Source organism: Periplaneta americana, chromosome 10 (genome assembly GCF_040183065.1).
Source record: "Periplaneta americana isolate PAMFEO1 chromosome 10, P.americana_PAMFEO1_priV1, whole genome shotgun sequence".
In the NCBI taxonomy this organism is placed as follows: Eukaryota; Metazoa; Arthropoda; class Insecta; order Blattodea; family Blattidae; genus Periplaneta; species Periplaneta americana.
In genome coordinates this window covers 83643347-83665324 of record NC_091126.1, presented here as the reverse complement: position 1 = coordinate 83665324, position 21978 = coordinate 83643347, and the positions used below count along the sequence as shown (strand labels likewise).

General features: G+C 36.0%; 1 protein-coding gene across 1 annotated transcript; it reads right to left on the bottom strand.

Annotated features, from left to right (window-relative positions):
• Positions 1-368: 368 nt before the first annotated feature.
• LOC138707839 (ribitol-5-phosphate xylosyltransferase 1-like) lies at positions 369-20430 on the bottom strand. The gene is made up of 4 exons (XM_069837815.1): positions 20095-20430; positions 4027-4540; positions 1053-1223; positions 369-819 (listed from the first exon to the last, which is right to left on the bottom strand). Exons 1-4 carry the CDS (start codon positions 20210-20212, stop codon positions 423-425), a joined length of 1200 nt encoding a protein of 399 aa, XP_069693916.1. The 5' UTR covers positions 20213-20430; the 3' UTR covers positions 369-422.
• Positions 20431-21978: the final 1548 nt, after the last annotated feature.

Below are 21978 nucleotides of genomic sequence, written 5' to 3'. Positions count from 1 at the left end.
ACCAACTTATCATTGTGACGAACAGATACTGTGACCAATTTATCATTGTGACCAACAGATACTGTGACCAAATTTTCATTGTGACCAACTGCCAGTGACTAAACTAGCAGGTGACAAAACATTTGTGACGAAACGTTCTAGACTCGACACTGCCACCACCACCACCACCACCACCACCACCACCACCACCACCACGACTACCACCACCATTTTCTGTGCCTTATACGTTAAGTTTTTTCCTCCTCTTCACTTATTTAAGTAGGTAGCCAAGAAACTCTCCGTAAGTCACTGGAAAATCTTGCTAAATGGAAGAACATGGAACTTCCTGGACTTAGTTACATATGGCAATAAATGTAAATATAGCGTAATTCAGTATTTCAATCATGTTTAATACAAGTAGTATATTTGTACAATTTTACACATTAAAAAAACTTTTTCTTGATTGTGTTAAGAAAATGTTTACTCATGGCAGATTTGAAATTCATGTACCACTTGACAACGGCTGTTCTCCTGTCAACTTTTTCCTCCAATGTGAGCTCAGCTTCCTGTTTCAGAAGTTCGAACAACTCATACCAACTTCTCACATAAATAACAGGTGCATCGTACTGCTTTAAAAGCCTCAATGGAGCCAGTGACGAAACGTTGTCACAAGTGCCATCCGTTCTTACATTTTCAATTATTGGCACACTTCCAAGGGACATTGCTTCATAAATCCTGTAACATTCTGTGTTTATTCCTACTGGACAAAGTGTAAGATCTGTTTTTAGTAATGAATCTATGTAATACTTTAATGACTCTTCAGTTTCCAGAGGAAGCCACCTATGAAAGAAATATATTTTCATTAAAACCTTAATATCACTAATTTATTTGAAACATAGGGCATCAATAACAAAATCTAAACACGAATTATTTTAACTTACGTACTTAAAAATATTATAAGAAACAGAAATACTTGACATTCTTCAAGCATAAAGCTAAAAGATTGTTCAACTAATGACATAACAGCTCATAAAACTGTTCAATATCATGATTTCTAAATGTAATGTACTCACTTTTTACGTTCCAAAATTATACAGTTTTCCTGAAAATTCATAGACTTAATAATTCTCGACAGGATTTTACGGGATGAATTCTCGTAGACAGTACCTAAAAAGTTGCAAACATGTGATCGAGCAGAAGATACATCCACTTGCTGTGGCTTTATGTTTGGGAAACCCCGGTACCTACAACAAGAATTGAAAATACTAAAACTCTCCAGGAAGCTGTGTATATCCATTCTTAAAATTACAGTCTATGAAAATACTTCATTACAATAATGGTTCAGTATATGCCACCCAGTGTGTAATGTATGATTTGAATGTTGAATCAAAATGCACTAGGCCCATCTGTGAACGAAATTCACTTTAAAATGGATTCCCTTATTTTAATAGCACTGAATCAATCTGTGCTGTTGATTTCATTTCGAAAGTACTTCTTCCATGTCTACATCAGCTTCAAATTACGCCATCTGGCTCAAAAAGCATTGATCAAGAAATTTAATAAATTTTGTTCTCCTCTTAAGTATTTCATTATGAACAAAGTACATTTTCATTCAATGCTAAACTATTTAATTTAAACAAAACTAACCGAAATTAACTGAACCGACTATATTCTAATCCATCCAACTCTAACCTATCCTATTTTATCCTATTCTATTTTTTTCTAGTTGGCTATTTAATAATTCTGTATCAACTACTAGGTCATTTTGCATTGTTGTGATAGTGAGATGGTATTTGGCAGGATCGCGCAGAGGATTCACCATATGTTACCTGATATTTGCCTTTTAGTTGGAAAAGCCTGCAGAAAAAGCCCAACCAAGTAGTCAACCCAAGTGGAAATTAAACCATGCTCGAGTGCAGCCCCGGACTGGCAGGCAAATGTGTTACTGCCTAAACTAACAAGCAAACATTCTGATGGGGGCAGATAAAAAAGTTAAATTTTTTTCTTCCAGTATGTTAATAATGTCAAAAGAAGTGCTTATACAAATTTTGGCCACTCGACCGCAATTATGAGGCCTTCCAAAAAGTGATTTTCCCTGGGGCTGTTTACAGAAAAAGAGCATAATTGCATGGAAAGATTTATTGAAACAGATACAGCAATTGTTGCGATTGAGACATTTGTCATACCATGGGCAATTTTTGAATCCTTGTGTCATAGAAGTCAGCCGCCTGGGATCGGAACAAGCTTTTGACAGCCGTCTGCACCACTCTGTCGAGCCCAATACAGTATATGACAAAGGTCTCAATTCCAGTGGGAAATATGTTGAAAAATAGCTCAATAATATTTGCTGTGTCTGTTTCAATAAATTTTTCCAATGAAATTGTGTTTTCTTTCTGTTAACTGCTCCTGGCGAACTTATTTTCTTATGGCCCTCGTAATTGCTGTCGAGTGGCCAAAATTTGTACAAGCACTGCTTTTGACATTATTAACATGGTGGAGGAAAAAAGTTTAACTTTTTTATCTGCCACCATCAGAATGTTTGCTTGTAAGCTGGCGACTCTACTGTATTCTAGTTTTGATACTAAATTATTAATTTAATCTATAATAGGATAGATGAGTGATACTCATCATTACATTCTATAATCCAGCAATGGTCAGTGGAGTTTTGGCGAAACTTAAACTTCGACACTGTCAAAACTCTGTCACACAAGAGTATAATAGTCTTGTTCCCTCTCAGTTGACCTGTATGTTCTAATAGCAATGGATCTTAAACCTGATGAAGTTATTCATTAGGGTGCTCGTTGTATCAAAGGTGCTCAAGCAAAGATGACAATACAAATCTATCATACGAACAGAGACTGAGACAGCCCATAAAGCTGAGAAGATTACATTCTTTTAATAAACAAAGGAAACAAATTCTATAAATTTTTAAGACATTTAATCAAACAACTCATAACACTGGTATGGTAGACACTTAAATTCTTAAGTATTTTAATTAAAAAATTATTTTATTTCTTTTTGTTTGTTGAAGAGTTTCTTTTGATGACAAATAGCATACTATTCAAAATAAATGTTTGTATTTAATGTTATTAATAAAATAATCTTTGGGCGTACTATGAGCTGCTGCCAAGAAGTCAAAAAGATAGCAATGACAAAGGAAGCTTTTAATACGAAAAGAATCATCTTCTGCGGAATTTTGGAAAAAGAACTAAGGAAGAAGCTGGTGAAGTGCTTTGTGTGGAGTGTGGCATTGTAAGGGGTAGAAAATGAACATTACATCGAAGTGAAGGGAAGCGACTGGAAGCATTTGAAATGTGGCTGTGGAGAAGAATGGAGTGTGTGAAACGGACAGACAACAGAAGTGGCTGAAGAAAGAATAATGCTGAAAATGATCAGGAAGAGAAAAAGAAATTGTCTGGGTCACTTGCTAAGAAAAAACTGCCTACTGAAGGAAGGATGCACTGAAAGGAATGGTGAACAGGAAAAAAGTTTGAGGCAGAAGATAATATTAGATAATAGACAACATTTAGATACATGGATATTATGCTGAGATGAATAGGAAGGTGGAAAAGAGAGACAATTGCTGGATTAACAGTGAAGGACCTACCATTAAGCTGAGAGCTATGACTGGAAAAAAATATATATTACAATAATATCCTGTACAAAAACTTAATCACTTTTCGCTATACATATATTTAAATTTTTCCTACGTGCTTGACTTGCCCTTACAGCAGAATGAACCATCTCTCGTTTGAGTCCGTAAATATGTCTATGCAGTGCCATTACCTATCAGGACTCAACTAACCTTTGCTAGATAATAAATATAACAATTTCTGAAAGACAAACACAAGAACTGAAAGTAAATTAGTGCAACCTATGTGTCATATTTGAGATTAAAAAATTTGAAGCCTTATTTCTTAGACATAACTTGATTACCAGTATTCACAGATTGCCAGATGTAAATATTTAAGACGGAAAATTCAAATTAAAGAAAATGTTAGGGTTATGTTTAAACAGTGAAGACTAACAACACACTGAGATACTTACACAGCCACACCCAGAGGCCACTGATGAAATTCAACATTGTCAACTAGTGGAGAATCGTATACAAGGAACACCAAGTCAATTCTTCCTCCACGAGAACGCATATATGGGAGAATCCAGTTGTTGTTACATCTTTCATTTCCAAGAAGCACAACAGCCAGTTTCTTCAGCTTTGTATAAAAGGGTACATAGTCTAGCCAGAGTTTGGCAGCTGCTATCTTCTCGTCTGAACGACCATTCAATACAAGGATTAGATACTGGACGTCATTTGGAACTGTGGTTTGAATTATGCCTGGTCCAGAGCGATAGATAAATGTAATGTCATCTACTGTTAAATAACCCTCCTGAATGAATCCATTTTTCAAATTCTGAAGTTCCCCATTCAACACGTGCTTCCAAAGAAATAAACCTATAGCTGCTTTTCCCCATATCTCGACTGTTTCTTGCCTGTGACTGCTCTTCTCCAATTCAGAGTAGTTCTTCCTGATGCCACTACTTCTCTTGAAGTGAATATTACCTATAAATGAAAAGAGAAATGGATTACTGTAAGTACTAGTGCAAAACTACAATGTCTTGGGAAAGTTGCCCTTTCCATAATATTTAGCGGCATATCACTATGCCCCACATATATATTTATCTCTTACTTCATGTGTGAAAATTTCTGAACATGTTATGATATATTATTAACATTCCGAAGAAAAGTATTGACAATATTCAGGCACTAGTTCTCATAAGTATTGAGTTCGCCTTCATTCAAATTCGTCCTATACTTTTCATATGTATGACATCTATGACTGCCAATGGTGACAAATTGCAGACGGAAATCGAATGAAAAGAATCATTTCAAACAGAAGGCCAACAAGTGTCACAATTTCAAATATGTAATAATACATTTTTCAATGATAAACTACTACAGTTTTGTATATTATTACGATGTACTGAAGTATATATGATATTTCCGTGCAGATATTCTGCGTCATCATATGTATGATGAAAGATAAGTGGAATGGAGAAAAATTCTCTCCGGCACCAGGATTTGAACCAGGGTTTTCAGCTTGTGCTGACACTCTATCCACTAATCCACACTGGATTCCTATTCCAATGTCAGATCGAATCCTCTCAGTTTAAGTTCCATCTCTTGGGTTCCCTCTAGTGGCCTACCCTCAGGCACTGCATCATAGATGTATGACAGTGGCACAATGTCCACACATGTGCAGAGGTACACTCGTTATGAGTGACTAAGTGGCCAGAATCTGACAGAATAAGCGCCGTCTTAAATCACTAAGTGATTATTTTTCGCATATCATATATTATTATGATGTACCGAAGTACATATGATATTGCCGTGCAGATATTCTGCATCATCGTGTGATGAAAGATGAGTGGAAAAGAGAAAAATTCTCTCTGGCATCAGGATTTGAACCCGGGTTTTCAGCTCTACGTGGTGACGTTCTGTCCACTAAACCACACTGGATTCCTATCCCGATGTTGGATCAAATCCTCTCAGTTTAAGTTTCACCTCTTGGGTTCCCTCTAGTGGCCTACCCTCATGCACTGCATCATAAATGTTGACTAGAGGGAACCCAAGAGGTGGAACTTAAACTGAGAGGATTCAATTCGACATCGGGATAGAAATCTGTTTGGCTTAGTGGATAGCGTGTCAGCACATAGAGCTGAAAACCTGGGTTCAAATCCTGGTCCCGGAGAGAATTTTTCTCCGTTCCACTCATCTTTCATCATACAGTTTCGACCTAAATTATAAATTCACCATCACCTAATGTCCAAATGTAAGAAAGACTGAATCAAACTGAAATGTAATGAATTTCTTTCAACAATTTATACCGATGAATTTAATGTTCATATTAACAGTTGCTGCTTCATACTAAAGTGCATTTGTGCAAACTGAAATGTAATGAATTTCTTTCAATAATTTATACAGATGAATTTAATGTTCATGTTAACAGGTGCTGCTTCATATTGATGCTTTTGTGTCAAAGTGACATGAAAAGAACTCTAATAAATGGAACTTGAATACCTAATGTTGACTTAAGTTCATGTGTACATGAAGGGCAGATTACAGAAAAAGATAAAAGAAACCAGTTTTTACAGAGAGAAAATAGTGTTTTCATAATAAACATATCCAGTCAGATCTGGATCTACACTACATCGACATTCCGTCACTTTAAGGGAAGTGTAGAAGTTATGAGACAGAAAACCGTACAGAAGGATAATGGGAATGAGGCTCAATTGTGCTGTTCTTAGAGGGTAAAGTTTGATTTCCCTCTCTAAATTTCCCTTCCAACTTCATCCCTGTAACAGGTACTGGTAGCCCACTATCAGTGACAAGGTTAGGTTGGGTCTGATGAGATATATTACACTGGCCTGCAATTATTATGTTGTCCAGGTAAAAATAAAAGATTCATGTCGAAAATGGTGTGCTGATTTCGAAAATGCCAATGGAATGCTCACAACAGTACAGATTTTATGTACAGTAGAATTCCTTGTATCCGGCAACTGTAGGACAAAGGCAGTGCCCAATAACTGATTTTGCCGGATAATTGGAAAATAGGTTTATAAGTTATGTAAAGACATACTGCACTGCAAAAATTTTTTTTTTTCATGTTTAAATTTAGTAATTTTCATGTAAGTAGATATTTAAAAATAAAGTTTTGAAATACGTACAATGTTTATTTTTAGTACTGAATACGGTAATGTACATTCATCAGTTCATAATTTATTGTAATGCATAATAGCGTAAAAAATACTAAATGTTTTCGTAACCTTATGACAATTCTAAATAGCGGCCATGTGACATGAAGATCAGTGTAGCCAACATCGCAACTGTGAAGGTGAAGTACCGCTCGATGATTTGAACCTCTCTAACATATCTCTAATGCCTGCTTGTTTATATATACTGTCAATCGAATGAAACTTTTAAGTGCTGTAGGAACAGAGAATTTCACACTTTCCTATTTAGACTCGTCCAACACTCCTTAGAACAGGCAAGTTCAAGTGGTAAATTTAAAGATATCGTCTCTGCGAATTGTTTGAAAGGCCCAAGTGACAGCTTACCAATCTTCAGAGACATAACAGGGTTTTATGTGTAAGTTTTCACTCGTGAACAATGTAAAGAGTAAACAATATGTGACATGTACAATCCACGAAAACCACTCACATCTTCGACTCTTCCCTTTCGCATGAATGACTTTTTTTTTTTGGCCAAGCCAAAAGTGCCGTTGTTTTGGTATTGCCGGTTATTTGAGTGCTGGATACGAGGGATTTTCCTGTACTTCGATATTATATGAATTATACTACTTACTATACAGTAGTACCTTCGATTGAACTTCTGGCTGATATGTACAGTAGTGGTAAAAAAACCGGACCGACCCTTGTAGCAGATTTCAAAGCCTTGTTCACTCCAGAGCACGATAGACTGATAACTAAGACTTTCGTGGTTCGAATCCTGCCTGGGAAGGAAACGTATTTTTGTTCCTTATTCAAATTTATTCCTATTACTTTTAGATTGCTGATAAAATTCACGTTCTGGGAATAAGTTAATTAAGTAGTAAAATATTGCTGCAATCGAAAAGTATTGGGAATAAATTTGAATAAGGAACAAAAAGAAGTTTCCTTTCCAGGCAGGATTCGAACCACGAAAGTCTTAGTTACCAGTCTATCGTGCTCTGGAGTGAACAAGGCTCTGAAATCAGCTATAAGGGTCGGTCTGGTTATTTTTGCCACTACTGCAACCTATTATCAGACAGTACATCTAAATTGACGATATGTGTGAGAGGAAGAACAATTGTTTGTATTGCATGCATCTTATATCTGAATAGTTTAATGTTACTAGTCAGTGATGTATGCACTGGAGCGTGAAAGGAACTGGCCACCATACTCTATTAGCTCCTGGCTTAGTTGTCTCATGAGTGATGCCTTATTGGTGTCACTTATGAGATTCAAACCTGTCTTTAGACAGTTGACTAAACAACAACTATAGAGTAGAATCTCCATTATCCGCGGTAATTAAGGGTGTGGACTGATTGGTTAATAGAAAAAAAATCAGATAATCTGTAACATAAATTAAGTGCAAAACACTTAGGTCTACAGTTTCGTAATTTCCTCCATGGTATTGTGCTTAACATACTAGGTCAGCCATGGGCACAATGGGGAAGTGGAACGGAACTCTGAAATCCCCTCCCATGTCCTTTCCACTTACACTGCCTTATAAACAAACGCACTGTGGGCACTGTGTATCAGTGATGGATATCAAGCGACCAGCGAGACCCGAAAGTTCGTAAAGCTATGATGCAATCTGTCACTGAGCAGTGCTTAACTGCTGGTCTACTCATCTCAGCCGGAGAAGGTGGAGTGGGGAGTTAATGGGAAATCTGCAGTAACTCAATGGAGTCATAGTGCCCAAGCCTGAACTAGGTAGTGGATCAGAAGTTGACTAATTGAAGTCTGATTGTTAACGACACATTTTAAGGGCCAAAGAAACTCCTTGTGATGGTTGTCTACAGAAAGATTGAGATAGCAGAGGTCTCGTTTTGTAGATTTACATACTCATACTTGATACACTTAATCCTTGTTCTTTATTAAATTGCGCACAATTGTAACGCCAATCTTGTATTCAGATGCGACATGGAGGACAGTTTCTCCTTTCCCAAACTTCTCAATTATTTGCACTTTTTTTTTTCGATACTTGGCACAACACCTTTCCTTTTGACACACATGGAAGACTTTTGCATGGAAGTTAACCCTTCTCCGGGCAACCAGGGTCTGTCGGGCCCTGGCACTACTATTTTTGTGAATAAAATTAAAACTATAATTTCTACCTAGTTGAAATTTCATGACTTTGTTAATTTCTGTGTTTTTTATAGTTAGGGAGAAGGAAAATATTGTAGTATTTTGCACAAATGTTCTAGAACACTTTTACTTCTTTAAAGTGTTAACCGGGCATGCAGGGTCTATTGGACCATAGTATATTTTATTGGTTTTTCTCACTTCGTAACGAGATTTCACTCTTGAAACCATTCAGTGATAATCTGACGGCAATGGAATGTTGGCAAAATTATTTCCGAAGCTCAACAACAATGACATTTAAAAAAATGGACCAATTATGCATTGTAATAAAAATAAATAAGTCATTGTGAAGTTATGCTAGCCATAATATGGTGTAGTTTATAATAGAAAGAGTGAGAATCTCTCACCTTTACTTTATTTTTATATTGGAGTAATTATTATGGAAAAGCCGAAGAAAGTCAAAGAAACAAAGGTATGGTCTTTAGATGTTACAGTATATTTGAATACATCTTATGCTGTTATACTGAAGAGTTGTAATTAGGTCAAATATTCTGACAGACTCAGCGTAAGTACTTGTGTGAAGAATCCATTCAGGATTTGCTTATAGAACCTGACCTAAGAAAAGACGATTCTAGCTACGAGCCAGACGATAACGCTGATAATATCAAATCTGATCATCAGAATGAAGCATCAGAAGTTAGTAATCATCATTTAGAGTCACAATATGACCCTGAAACCCCTGATGATGAGGATCTACCTATCAATGACAAAAGCAGTTATCACCAATGTGATCCACAAGAGGTTAGTGTCGACCGTCTAGAACTAGGATATGGGGGGAAGCATTTGTTCAAACTGCTAATTTCTTTGGTAAAGATGGCACCACATGGAACTCTCAGCCTTTTCCGACAGGCTGAGCTAGGGCTCACAATATTATTAAAAGGTCAATCAATAAAGTCACTCTTTCACCTGGGAAATCTATTGATGCCTTCAATCTTTATACTTATTCAGTTATAAGTGACATAGATAAATAATCAAAAGGCTGAGCGATTGTATTTAGAAAGAATTGTTGCACACCCATGGAAGTGTTGTAACGATTCTGAATTGCGGGCATTTTTCGGTCTACTAGTAACTGCAGGACACCTCAAAGCAAATTACACCAATTATGACATTCCATGGAGCAGCTTGTATGGTGTTCCAGTATTTAGAGCGACCATGGGTCTCAAGAGATTCAAATCTTTGCTAGCGTTTACTTGCTTTGATGACAAAACAACAAGATCCATTTGCCGTGAGAAGGATACGTTTGCCCTGGTTATAGATGTCTGGGAAAATGTTAATTCGAATTTTAAAAATATATTAGACCTATATTCCTTGTACTGATATAACGGGTGATAGGCAAATTATTCCATTCCGTGGTAGATGTCCTTTAAAGGAATACATGCCATCAAAACCTAACAAATATGGCATGAAGGAATGGTGGGCTTGTGACTCCAAAACCTTCTATCCCCTAAATGGTCTGCCATACACCGGAAAAGAAAACTGTGTGAGGGTACACTCTGGAGTAGGTCGAAGGGTTATAGAAACACTGTCTTATCGAAGAACAAACAGAAGTGTAACTTGCGATAACTACTTTACTGACAAAGAACTCGCTGAGAATCTCCCCAGTAATGGTCTCACCTTAGTTGGAACAGTACACAAAAAATATGTATATTCATCTCTCCCGAGTTTCAGCCAAAGAAAAGACAGCCAGAGTGTTCATCCATCTTCGGACTTACAAAATATGTAACATTGGTTTCAATGTACCAAAACCAAATAAGGAAGTTGTTGTTCTTTCTGCAATGCACCACACACAAACCATTTCGGAAGAAGAAAAGAAACCGCAAATTATTCTTCACTGTAATAGCACAAAAGGAGATACTGACACACTCGATCATTAGTGAATGCATATGCGTGCAAGAGACATAAAAAAAATCGCTGGCCATTTGCATTTTTATGAATCTTTTAGATGTATGTGGAATTACTGCATTTGTTGCGTGGATGAGCCTTCATCCTTCGTGGAATCTTGGAAAACAGAACAATAGAAGGTTGTTCCTTGTAGCTGTTGCTGAAAGTCTCATCCAACCTCAAATTGAAAGAAGACCTAGAGTAGGACTTCAGAAAAAACTGTAATGACCATTGCTCCTTTCATGCCAAGAACTAGTAGGCCTCTCCATCAACTGCGCCCCAAATACAGGAGAGCACTAAAAGGTGTCATATGTATCAGTATGAAAAAAGTCGCAAACAAAAACAAAGCTGTGACAATTGTGGCCAATCTGTGTGTAATGAGCACAGTGAAGTGACACGTGTGTGTAAAAACTGTAAGAATGATGATGAGTGATGACGTGTGAAAGTGATGACGTGTGAGTTAGAGGGTGATGACGTGTGAGTGTGTGAGAGTAATGACGTGTTAGTGTGAGAGTGATGATGTGAGAGTGTGAGTGATAATGTGTGAGCATGTGAGAGTGATGACGTGTGAGTGTGTGAGAATAATGACGTGTGGGAGTGTGTGTGTGTGTTAGAAATGAGAAAATCTAAAATTTATGTAAATGTGTGTGAGTTTTACGACGAAAGTAAAAAAAAACAATGTAGATCATACACTAAACATGTTTCTTTTATCGCATGAAAAAACTACTAAAATTATATCACTTATGTATATTATCATGGATACATTGGTCACTATAATAATATCATTATTAAAGAAGATTAATATTGTGTACAATAAAATGATTTTCTTCTGTCAATGTATTAAAATGGCAAGTGGGTCCGACGGACCCTCCTTGCCCATCAACGTTACAAAAGTAGGTTGCCCGGAGAAGGGTTAAATAGCACAGTCACTCGAACAGTAAGGATAAGGACTGAATGTTGCATGGGTCTTGGGGTCATATGTTTGAAAGCAGGTGGTGAATATTTTACAAGTTGAGAAAAACACCCCTCCACAAGTAAATGTTTCTGTTGCCAGCAGCAAAAGCATTCCCACTACATACTGTGTAATGGAAGAGCTTGTAATGAACCTCTCTAGAAAAAATATGTACTAAGTTAACAATGTACAGGACTTCACACATTTTTCTGCAGAAAAGAAAAGAAGAAAAGCGCCAGACAGATAATCCGCCTATCAGTTAATAGGGTGACGGATAATCGAGGTTCTACTGTATATAATTGTAGTAATAATTATACAATTATAGAGAAACATGAATAACTTTAGCACATAATCATGAGTGATATTTCATGCATGCATATATTTCCGCAAAAGAAGCCACCCATTGTCTGCTTCCATACCCCCTGAGGTATCTTGTCTTTAATTTGCTATTTTTTTTGTCTTTTTTTCAGTTTTGAATGCCACTGTGATCTTACAAATGCGCAACAATAAAATGCGGAAATAAATCTGTCAAGTTTGACTCAAGAGAAGATTGCCATATTATGTATAGGCTACTTATTTTTTGTTAAGATAAACCCAGCCCTTAAAGGAAATTGTCTTAACATAATACCTCTAAGACCTCAGTTTCTGTTCATTACTCGCAGTTGTCAGCAGTGTAGTACCTACGTTAACTGTTTGGAGCTATTTTTAAATTTTGTTTTGTGATATGTATAAAGTGCTATAAAATGAACAATAACATGGCTTTCATCTCTGGAAATATCAGGAGGCCATGTGCGAACAGTCCCAATAATATGTTTCATATGCGGTTCACACTGTTACAAAGACAGACAAATAATATTATATATTTTATTGCGCATTTTAAAGATAAACTTTGAAATCAGGCTAAGAAGTGGGCTCCACATACTGCAGGTAAACCTTGTGTTGCAAGACTAAGGTGTTGGTACAATGGTTAAAAATCCATGCCGTTTTAAATTCTTATGATATGACGCAAACCAAAAAATCACCATGACGATTGTTACTTCCATTTAAGTAATGTATCAGGATACAACAAAATGAATAAGTCGAAAATTAAATACTGAGAAGGCCTAGCATCAGCTATAAGACAAGTGCCGCATGGACCTGATTTCCCAATTCCTATCCCACTGAATCAACTGCGGACACTGAGCATTCATGTTCCTCTTAGTCTACAGAAAATTTTAAAGTAGGTGAAGATTTAAATCTTATCAAGGACAAGAGCAAAATATTGAGATCGAGATTAAAACAGAAAAAATTACTGACATCAGAAACCACATTTTACTAGTACAGCAATTAGAGAAAGAATTTAGTAAGTTCTTAAAAATGGAATATCAGCTGGTTTACGGTATTGCTGTGATGTACCTTGCTTAATTGAACTGGGACAACTAACTTACGATAGCAATGACTGGCGTTTACTTACTGAAGCTTCGGAAAGAAGTCTAAGAGCAGTTTTATTGCATAATAGGAGTGCACTTCCTTAGATTCCAGCTGCACATTTTGTTTATCTGAATGAAACAGAAAATCTTCAATTGGTTAAAAAAAAAAAAATAATTTTCTGAAACATCATGGCTACTGTGTGGAGATCTAAAGCCGGTGATTGACTTGAGCTGAGCATTGTAATGTAATGCTCACAGTGAGCAAATGTTATAAAGTGAGCATCTGCATGCACAGTGAATGCTCACTTTGAATGCTCGGTTCAGAAGTGGTCAATATTTAATTCCCATTTTAAATGTTGGATATAGAAGTCGCGAGTGCTGCTTTCATTGCTATGGGATGATGTTATTTGCAGAAGAAGAAGAAGAAACATTAGAAATGATGGTGGCAAGCGAATCTATAAACAGAGACAGAAGTGTTAATTGTGCATCGAATTTATGGAATATTAAAAAAATCAAGAAATAAATGGTCAATTAAAAAATTGATTAGAATATTTTCTACAGATTTCAAGTACTTGCTTGATGTAATTGAGCCAAAAGTTGCAAAAGAAGACATTGCACTCAATTTCATAAAAGTCTGTTTCATAGGAGAGAATTTATTAATTTTCTCTAAAACCATTCCATATAAAAGGGTAGTTCCTATTATATAAACGAAATGAGAGTTTGCACAGAAAAACAGATTCTAACTCTAACTCCTGTGGAAAATTTTATAAAAATCCGTTGGAGCGTAGAGATAACTTATTAATTTTGTATAAGTGCATGCCATATAAAGGGGTAACTTCTCTTACAGAAACGTAATCAGAGTTAGTACTGACCCAGAAATAAAATTTGGGCCACCTGAATTTTCTGAGTTCTAACTTCCAGTGGGCAGTATGTTCTGGAATTTGGAAAATTTTTGCTTCTGGGTCTGTACACAAAAGATATAGTACATATATGCTACCTGTAACCCCTGTACAGAGTTTAATACAAATCTGTTACATAAGAAAGAATTTGTTCATTTTGTACAAATGCACCCCTGTAAAGGGGTAGCTTCTCTTATAGAAACGTAATCATAGTTTGTACACAAAAAATATATGCTACCTGTAACTCCTGTACAGAGTTTAATACAAATCTGTTACATAGGAGAGAAGTTGTTAATTTCGTTCAAATGCATCCCTGTAAAGGGGTACTTCCTCTTACAGAAACTAAATCATAGTTTGTACACAAAAAATATATGCTACCTGTAACTCTTGTACAAAGTTTAATACAAATCTGTCATATAGGAGAGAAGTTATTAATTTTGTCCAGCTATATTTGCGTTCTGATCCACTGTGCATCTGTGTGATGCAACCGTGCTCACTAACATGTACTGACTTGTAATGTAACACTCAAAGGAATTCGTGAAAAAACCGACAACCGAGTTGAGGACTAATGCTCACATTGAGCAGCTCGGCTCAGCACTCATTTTTCTGCACTGACTAGCAAATGCTCGTGTTACATTACAATACTCGGTTCAAGTCAGTCACCAGCTTAAAGGTTTCTGGTATCTTACAAAATAAGGAGAACATACAAAATGTCCTGGTTTTTTTATGTGAATGGGACAGTAGAAGTAGGAATAAACATTGGACAATGAAAGAAAGACCTAAGAGAACAAGATTAACACCAAAGAAAAAAAAATGTCATTCGAACCATTGTAGTTGATCCTGAAAAAATACTACCGCTTCCTTTGCATATAAAATTTAGACCATGAAAAAATTCGTGAATGCGCTAGACATGAATGGTATGTGCTTCAAGTATTGAAAATGTAAATTTCTAGTTCTGCCTGAAGTTAAGATAAAAGAGGGAGTATCCTATTCAATGGATCTCACATTATAAGGACATTGCAGTTTTTTAATACTATGAACAATATGGAACTTCAGGCATGATGAGCTTTCAAAGACGAAATCAATAAGTTTCTTGGAAATGTAGAAGGTGAGCAATATAAACAAAATTGTAGGAAATATGTTAAGAAAACTGCAAGTTCTGAGGTTCAATATGAGTTTAAAATTTTACTTTTGTATTCTCACCTTGAGTTCTTTCCTAATAATTTGGGAACCCTTAGTGATGAGCAGGAGCTGAATGAAGAAATTGTGAGAAATGTGTTGAGAAGACTGCAAATTCTGGGTTCAATATGAGTTGAAAGGAAATAAAGGAGATGGAGAGAAGGTACCAGGGGCGGTGGAATATAGCAATGTTGGCAGACTATTGAAAAAAAAATTCCGAGGACATAAACATAAATCTGGGCAAAAAGAAACAATGTTTTCCTTCAGACACTGATCTTCTTTAAAGTTACGCTGGTACTCAAGCGCATTTGGTATAATTTTATAAATAATTTTATAATGTTCTTTATTACATTAAAACAGAACATTTTGTCTATATTTCTGTGATTTGTAAGGAAATGTTAAGGGGAAATGGACGTTATCGCATTCAAAGTAATGGTAAAAATAGCCTATCTTCAAGCGGTCAGAATTGTAATACTATTTATCACAGCTCTTTCATTTTTTTAGTGATATATGTATACACATTAAGCTTTAAAATGAAAGAAGAATGGTTAATCTAGTGTAAATCTTACCCTTAAATTAATTTTTGAATTTAATCATATTTTTTATATAAATTCACTACATACCTGTGATTAGGTACACTCTATTCACTTATCATAGCACACATTGAATTAAAATTTTGGCCACTTACTGATAATAGATACTAAAAAATACCCTACTAAAATTATTAAAATATCTGTAATATTATGGGCATACGGCTTATACTAATCTTCAATTCCTTTTTAATTTATTGACGGTGATGATTGCTATAAGCCCTATGCCCATAATATTACAGATACATGAATAATTTTAGTAGGGCATGTTTTAGTATCTATTAGCAGTAAGTGGTCAAATTTTCAATTCAATATGTGTTATAATAAGTGAATAGAGTTTACCTAATCACAGACATGTAGTGGATTTATAAAAAAATTGTGCTTAATTAAAAAAATTAATTTAAGGATAAAGATTTACTCTAGAGTAACCACTTTTTTTCATTTCAAAGCTTAATGTGTATACATATAGCACTAAAAAAATGAAAGAGCTGTGATAAATAGTATTATATTTATGACTGCTTGAAGAGAGGCTATTTTTACCATTATTTTGCATGCGATAATGACCAACTCCCCTTAATGATAGAAAAAATTGAACTTCAGTATTAATATTAAATTTAGCATGTCGAAATGACTTAAAATCACCTTTTACGTTTGACACAGCAGAAAAGAATCTTTTATTTCACATACCAGTAACAAGTAGCCCCACTGTCAGTGATAACTGATAAGGTTAGGTAGGATTTGTTAAAGAGATAGATTAGTGATTACTAGTCCCACAGTCAGTGATAAGCAGACATAGCATCTTGGGGACAGATGAGTTAAGTTGACTGCAACGTGGAGTAAAGGACTACACTGAGACTTTGTTGCTAGTAGCTGAAGGTGGAGGTAGCCTATACAGAAACTTCAAAACTCAAGAAGTGTTGTTTACTGCTGAATGTGTGTTGATCTTGTAGTTCAGAATCAGGCACGGATCTTTGAATTTTAATATTATACAACTACTGTAATGTTGGTCGTCTAATGGACATAAACCTGCTTGCAAGGAATGATGAGTTACATAAGGACATTTATAAAAAATTAAATAAATAATATATTAAAAATGAAAATAACCTGAATACATCTGTCTTATTTAATGCAATGTGCTATCGTAATATATCTTAAAATAATTTTGCCTTAAATTTACATAGATGGCAACTTTTTAGTTGTGTATTTTTCAATAAAGTCTTTAAAGTGGAGATTTTGTACGTAGGTTAAAGAACGTGATGCCAGCCTTTACCATAATCTCACACAAATCCAGTTAAAATTGTGATTGTTTATTTGAAGTGGAATTACCTATTGGCAGATCTTCACTTTCATTTTTCGATGCAAGTTTTCTATTTTTTATGTGTTTTCTAGTGTTATAATATCTCTGTATATATTGACGTTTGTCATTCCGCATGTTTACACTACATAGTTTGCAAGTAATATATTCCCCAGCCACTTCAAATCACTCGCCTCCAAATTCTGTCACAAATTGATGCTTCTTAGATCACTTTTTCTTCTTTATGATGTACTACAGATGCGCTATCTATGCAGATAATTACAAACTATTATTTATTATTTATTTATTTACTTATTCTGGTGTAGGTAAGGCCACCAGGCCTTCTCTTTCACACCATCAGAAATACAAATATAATAATAGAAATAAAATGAAAAAATCACACTATAAACAAAGTAAAGCCACACAAAATTATTCACAGGTTACAGTCACACAAACTTTAGATGAATGATTAAGTATCGTAATTAATTGTATCCTAACTAATTAACTAACATAAACAAGAAATTTGCAATAGAGTAAAAAAACACAAATCAACACTTCTAGCAATACCTAAAAAGCATTAAATAAGACAAAATTTTACAATTTAATTTTTAATTTTGTGATAAAGTCTGGCAGTCCCTGACGTCATTAGGTAACGAAATCCAGAGGCGACGTATTTCTATATGTGTCTCGTGGTTGTTTTTTCATAGTGTTGCTCCTTACATAGTCTGTTGTGTACATGTGCCGCTCTTGCACCTATACACAAGCATATGCTACAGCATTCAGTTAACTTGCAGACACAGTGTTCCCCTCAATCGGTCCCCAAAATGCTATGTCTGGTGATAAGGCTAGGTAGGATTTATTGTAGATAGATTCACTATCAGTGATAAGGTTAAGTAGGATTTGTTTTTTTTTTTTAGTAGGTTATTTTACGATCAACATCTTAGGTTATTTAGTGTCTGAATGAAATGAAGGTGATAATGCTGGTGAAATGGGTCTGGGGTCCAGCACCGATAGTTACCCAGCATTTGCTCATATTGGTTTGAGGGAAAACCCCGAAAAATCCTCAACCAGGTAACTTGTTCGAACTGGGAATCGAACTTGGGCCACCTGGTTTTGCAGCCAGACGCGCTAACAGTTACTCCACAGGTGTGGACAGGATTTGTGAAAGAGATTGATTCACTGTGAGAGATAAATAGGGAATGGATTTTCAGGTACTAAAAAAAAAAGAGAGATTTAGGAATTTATAAAATCCAATTTAGAAAATGTTAAATGTTATGTTTTATTTAACGACGCTCGCAACTGCAGAGGTTATATCAGCGTCGCCGGATGTGCCGAAATTTTGTCCCGCAGGAGTTCTTTTACATGCCAGTAAATCTACTGACATGAGCCTGTCGATTTAAGCACACTTAAATGCCATCGACCTGGCCCGGGATCGAACCCGCAACCTTGGGCATAGAAGGCCAGCGCTATACCAACTTGCCAACCAGGTCGACTCCAATTTAGAACTTTTGGAAGTTTATATAGAATTAACAATTAATAATTTTAATTTAAGTAAATATTCCAGTTTAGGTGGAATGTATGCACACAGAACGGGCGTGCTTCCGTACAGGGACAGTGGCATTCCCCCCAGTTTAGGTGTGCGTGTATTAATCGAAAATTAGGGGCTAGAAAATATTGAGCATAGGACGCATGTTTGTATGACATTTATTTCGGTTAATACACATACACCTAAACTGGGCTCTAACTTTAGAGAAAAGCCACTACCCCTGTACGGAAGCACGCCCCAAAGAACTGGTGCTAACAATGAGTGATGATGATCTGAAAAATCAGATTATATCAGTGAAAGAGACTGATTGCTGATTGGTCACTTTCATTTCGTATAACCACAGTCTAGTATATACAGTCACGAAGCTTGAGTTGTGAGGGTGCTAGGAACAATAGACTATGCTGGTACTAGGCTATTTCGCATTGTCTGTAATGAGGCGATAGTAGTGATCCTAGCGATTAGCAACTATCTATGAATGCATATTTACTACGTATTGAGCTTCGTGACTGTATATAATAGACTGTGGTATAACAGGGACGCCCTGGTGCGAAAACTAATTTATAAACTGTAGCCTAACCTGAAAAACTTATCTCTTTTATGCTAGGATGAACTTTTCCAAACGAACTTCAGTTTAAGGAAATTAGGCAAAATGTTCTTCCCTCCCCTGCTAAGATCATATGGGACGAACTTGCCAGACCAGTGTTTGTAAGAGTTTCTTCTTCTTCTTTTTTTTTTAATAGCATTTTTAGATCTTTTCGGCATTTTTGCATTTTAGTACCAGTATTTTTATTTTAAATGTACGCAAATACTAAAAAGGCGCTTTTCAGGCACAAACATAGTTTTTAGGCCTTTATAGGAGTTTATGGTTCATTTGGGCGTTTTAGACCCTATAGAATTTTAATAGGGGAATCCTGTGTACATGAAGCATAGAGATCTGAATAACATACATCTAGGTACGGAACTAGAAATCCGTTCTCCAGTGATAAGGTTAAGTAGGATTTGATGAAGCGATAGATTAGTAACAAGTAGTCCACTGTCAGTGATAAGGTTAGGTTGGATTCTTTGAAGAGATAGATAGAAACTTTCTTCGACAAGCATGCAAGTAAGAGTTTAACTAACATGTAAGAATTTCCTATCGTTATTATTACAATTAAATGCACCATTGCTCTTAGCGGCAAATTCTCTTAAACTTGGGAAAACTTCACATTTATAATAGAATATAACCTATTATGCCCAAGTCCTCGCAGAATTTATTTTGTGATAATTCTCTAATTCAACTACCCCAAAATACTGTCCCTTATTTCCATAGCCGATGATTTAACAATTCTCTGACATTTTATATTACAGACTTCATCTCAAAAACGATGTGTTAACTGTATACTAAAATGATTCATACAAGAGAGTGAGAATTATTAACGAATCTAATTCAGTAATTGAAAAATAACACAAACATCTTACCACTGGAGTTATAGCCAATAGTTTTACTTTCACTATATAGTCTATAAATAGCCACTACAGTAATTGTAATATAAGCAACAGAAAAAAATATAACACACAATTTCCAGGTTATTCTCATGACATCTAGTTACACATGTATGTAGGTGTAAACATGTCCATCTATTCACCGTCGTGTGACGAAAATCACATAGCAAGGAAAGGATTTAATCGGATTATAACTACGTACATTAAAGTTTCACTAAAAATTTTATTAAAGTTATCAAGAAAATAATGATACATGTTTCACATCGTATAGTCAACAACATGACCCATATAATTTTCAATGACTGCTAGGGTTGCCAACTCCATACCCATTGTCGCCAATTCTCAAAATTAAATGGTACCATACATTCATAAAGCCACCAGAAAAGCACCAACAAATGCCTACACCTAGGAACATTCCCAGAAGCATGGAGAACATCGACAATGAAAATTCTCTACAAAGGAAAAGGAGAAACCAACAATCCTGACTCCTTCCGAGGTATTGTCCTCGAGAACGTCGCTTTCAAAGTACTCACAAAAATACTAACTAACAGACTAGTAGTGGAAGTAGACAACCGTATCCCGGAATGCCAGTTCGGATTCAGGAAAGGCAGAAGCACCCTTCATGCCATAAGCTACCTAATAGAACAAATAGAGAATACCCTAAGACACCCTGGGAAGAAATACCATGTAGTGTTCGTCGACTACTGCAAAGCGTTCGACCTAATAAACAGGGAAACACTAATTAGAAAACTAAGCAACATGATCGGCGAATCACATGCCTTAACAACAATAATTGCAGACATTCTAAGCTGCAACTACATTCAAATATCAGACGAAATTACACTATCTAACAAAATAATATAGACAAATGGGGTACTACAAGGAGATCCTATCAGCCCGGTCCTCTTCAATATCATGACCACAGACATAACAAAAATCACAGAGGACACCACAGCATCGATGATTATGTACGCAGACGACATGGCGATAGGCTCGTCCAACATAGAAGAACTACAACAGGTCCTAAATAAACTCGTGAGATGGGCCGAGGAAAACAGCCTACAGATAAATCACCAGAAAACAAAACAAATGAACTTCAGAAACGGCGGCAAACAAAGAAAAAAAGACACCCTGACACTGCAGAACGAGCCACTTGAGGTAGTGCAAAAATTTAAATATTTAGGAGTAACACTTCAAACAACACTAAAATCATACAGAATCCACATTCAAGAAAGAGCAGCCGCTGCAATAAAAGCTATGTACAATATTAAGCATCTGCAACAACTAGAAACAAAAACGGCAATGACCTTATTTAGGTCAGCTATAGCACCAATAGCAACCTACGGACTAAATATCATATGGGGAAACTTAACAGTCAGCGACATGGGAAAAATTGAACGAGTCAAATCATCCTTCATGAAAAGAGTACTAGGAGTAGGAAGAACAACTTTCTCGAGACTAACATACGAACTAATGAAGGAACGCTTCCTCATCGAAGATATTAGAACGCAACTCTGCATGCCGAACACCCCAGCATACAAGAAAGCCCTGGAAGTACTCAGAGGAAAGAAGAACGCCATCTGGAGCGAGTTCTACATAACAGACGCCATGACAACCAGAGACTGGGCAAACACAAACTACGAACTGAGACACATAGTGACCCGTTACGCAGCACATGGTTTTCACCATAAGATCTGTACCACCAAGAGATACCACGAACCCAACGACGAATGTGTTTGTGAACTGTGTCAGAAGCCATGTGGACGATATCACGTTGAAAACTGCCGAAAAAGGAAAACCTCGCTCACAAACTTCTGCAAAGACTAACCTACAAATCCTATGCACATTGTGCGCATTTCA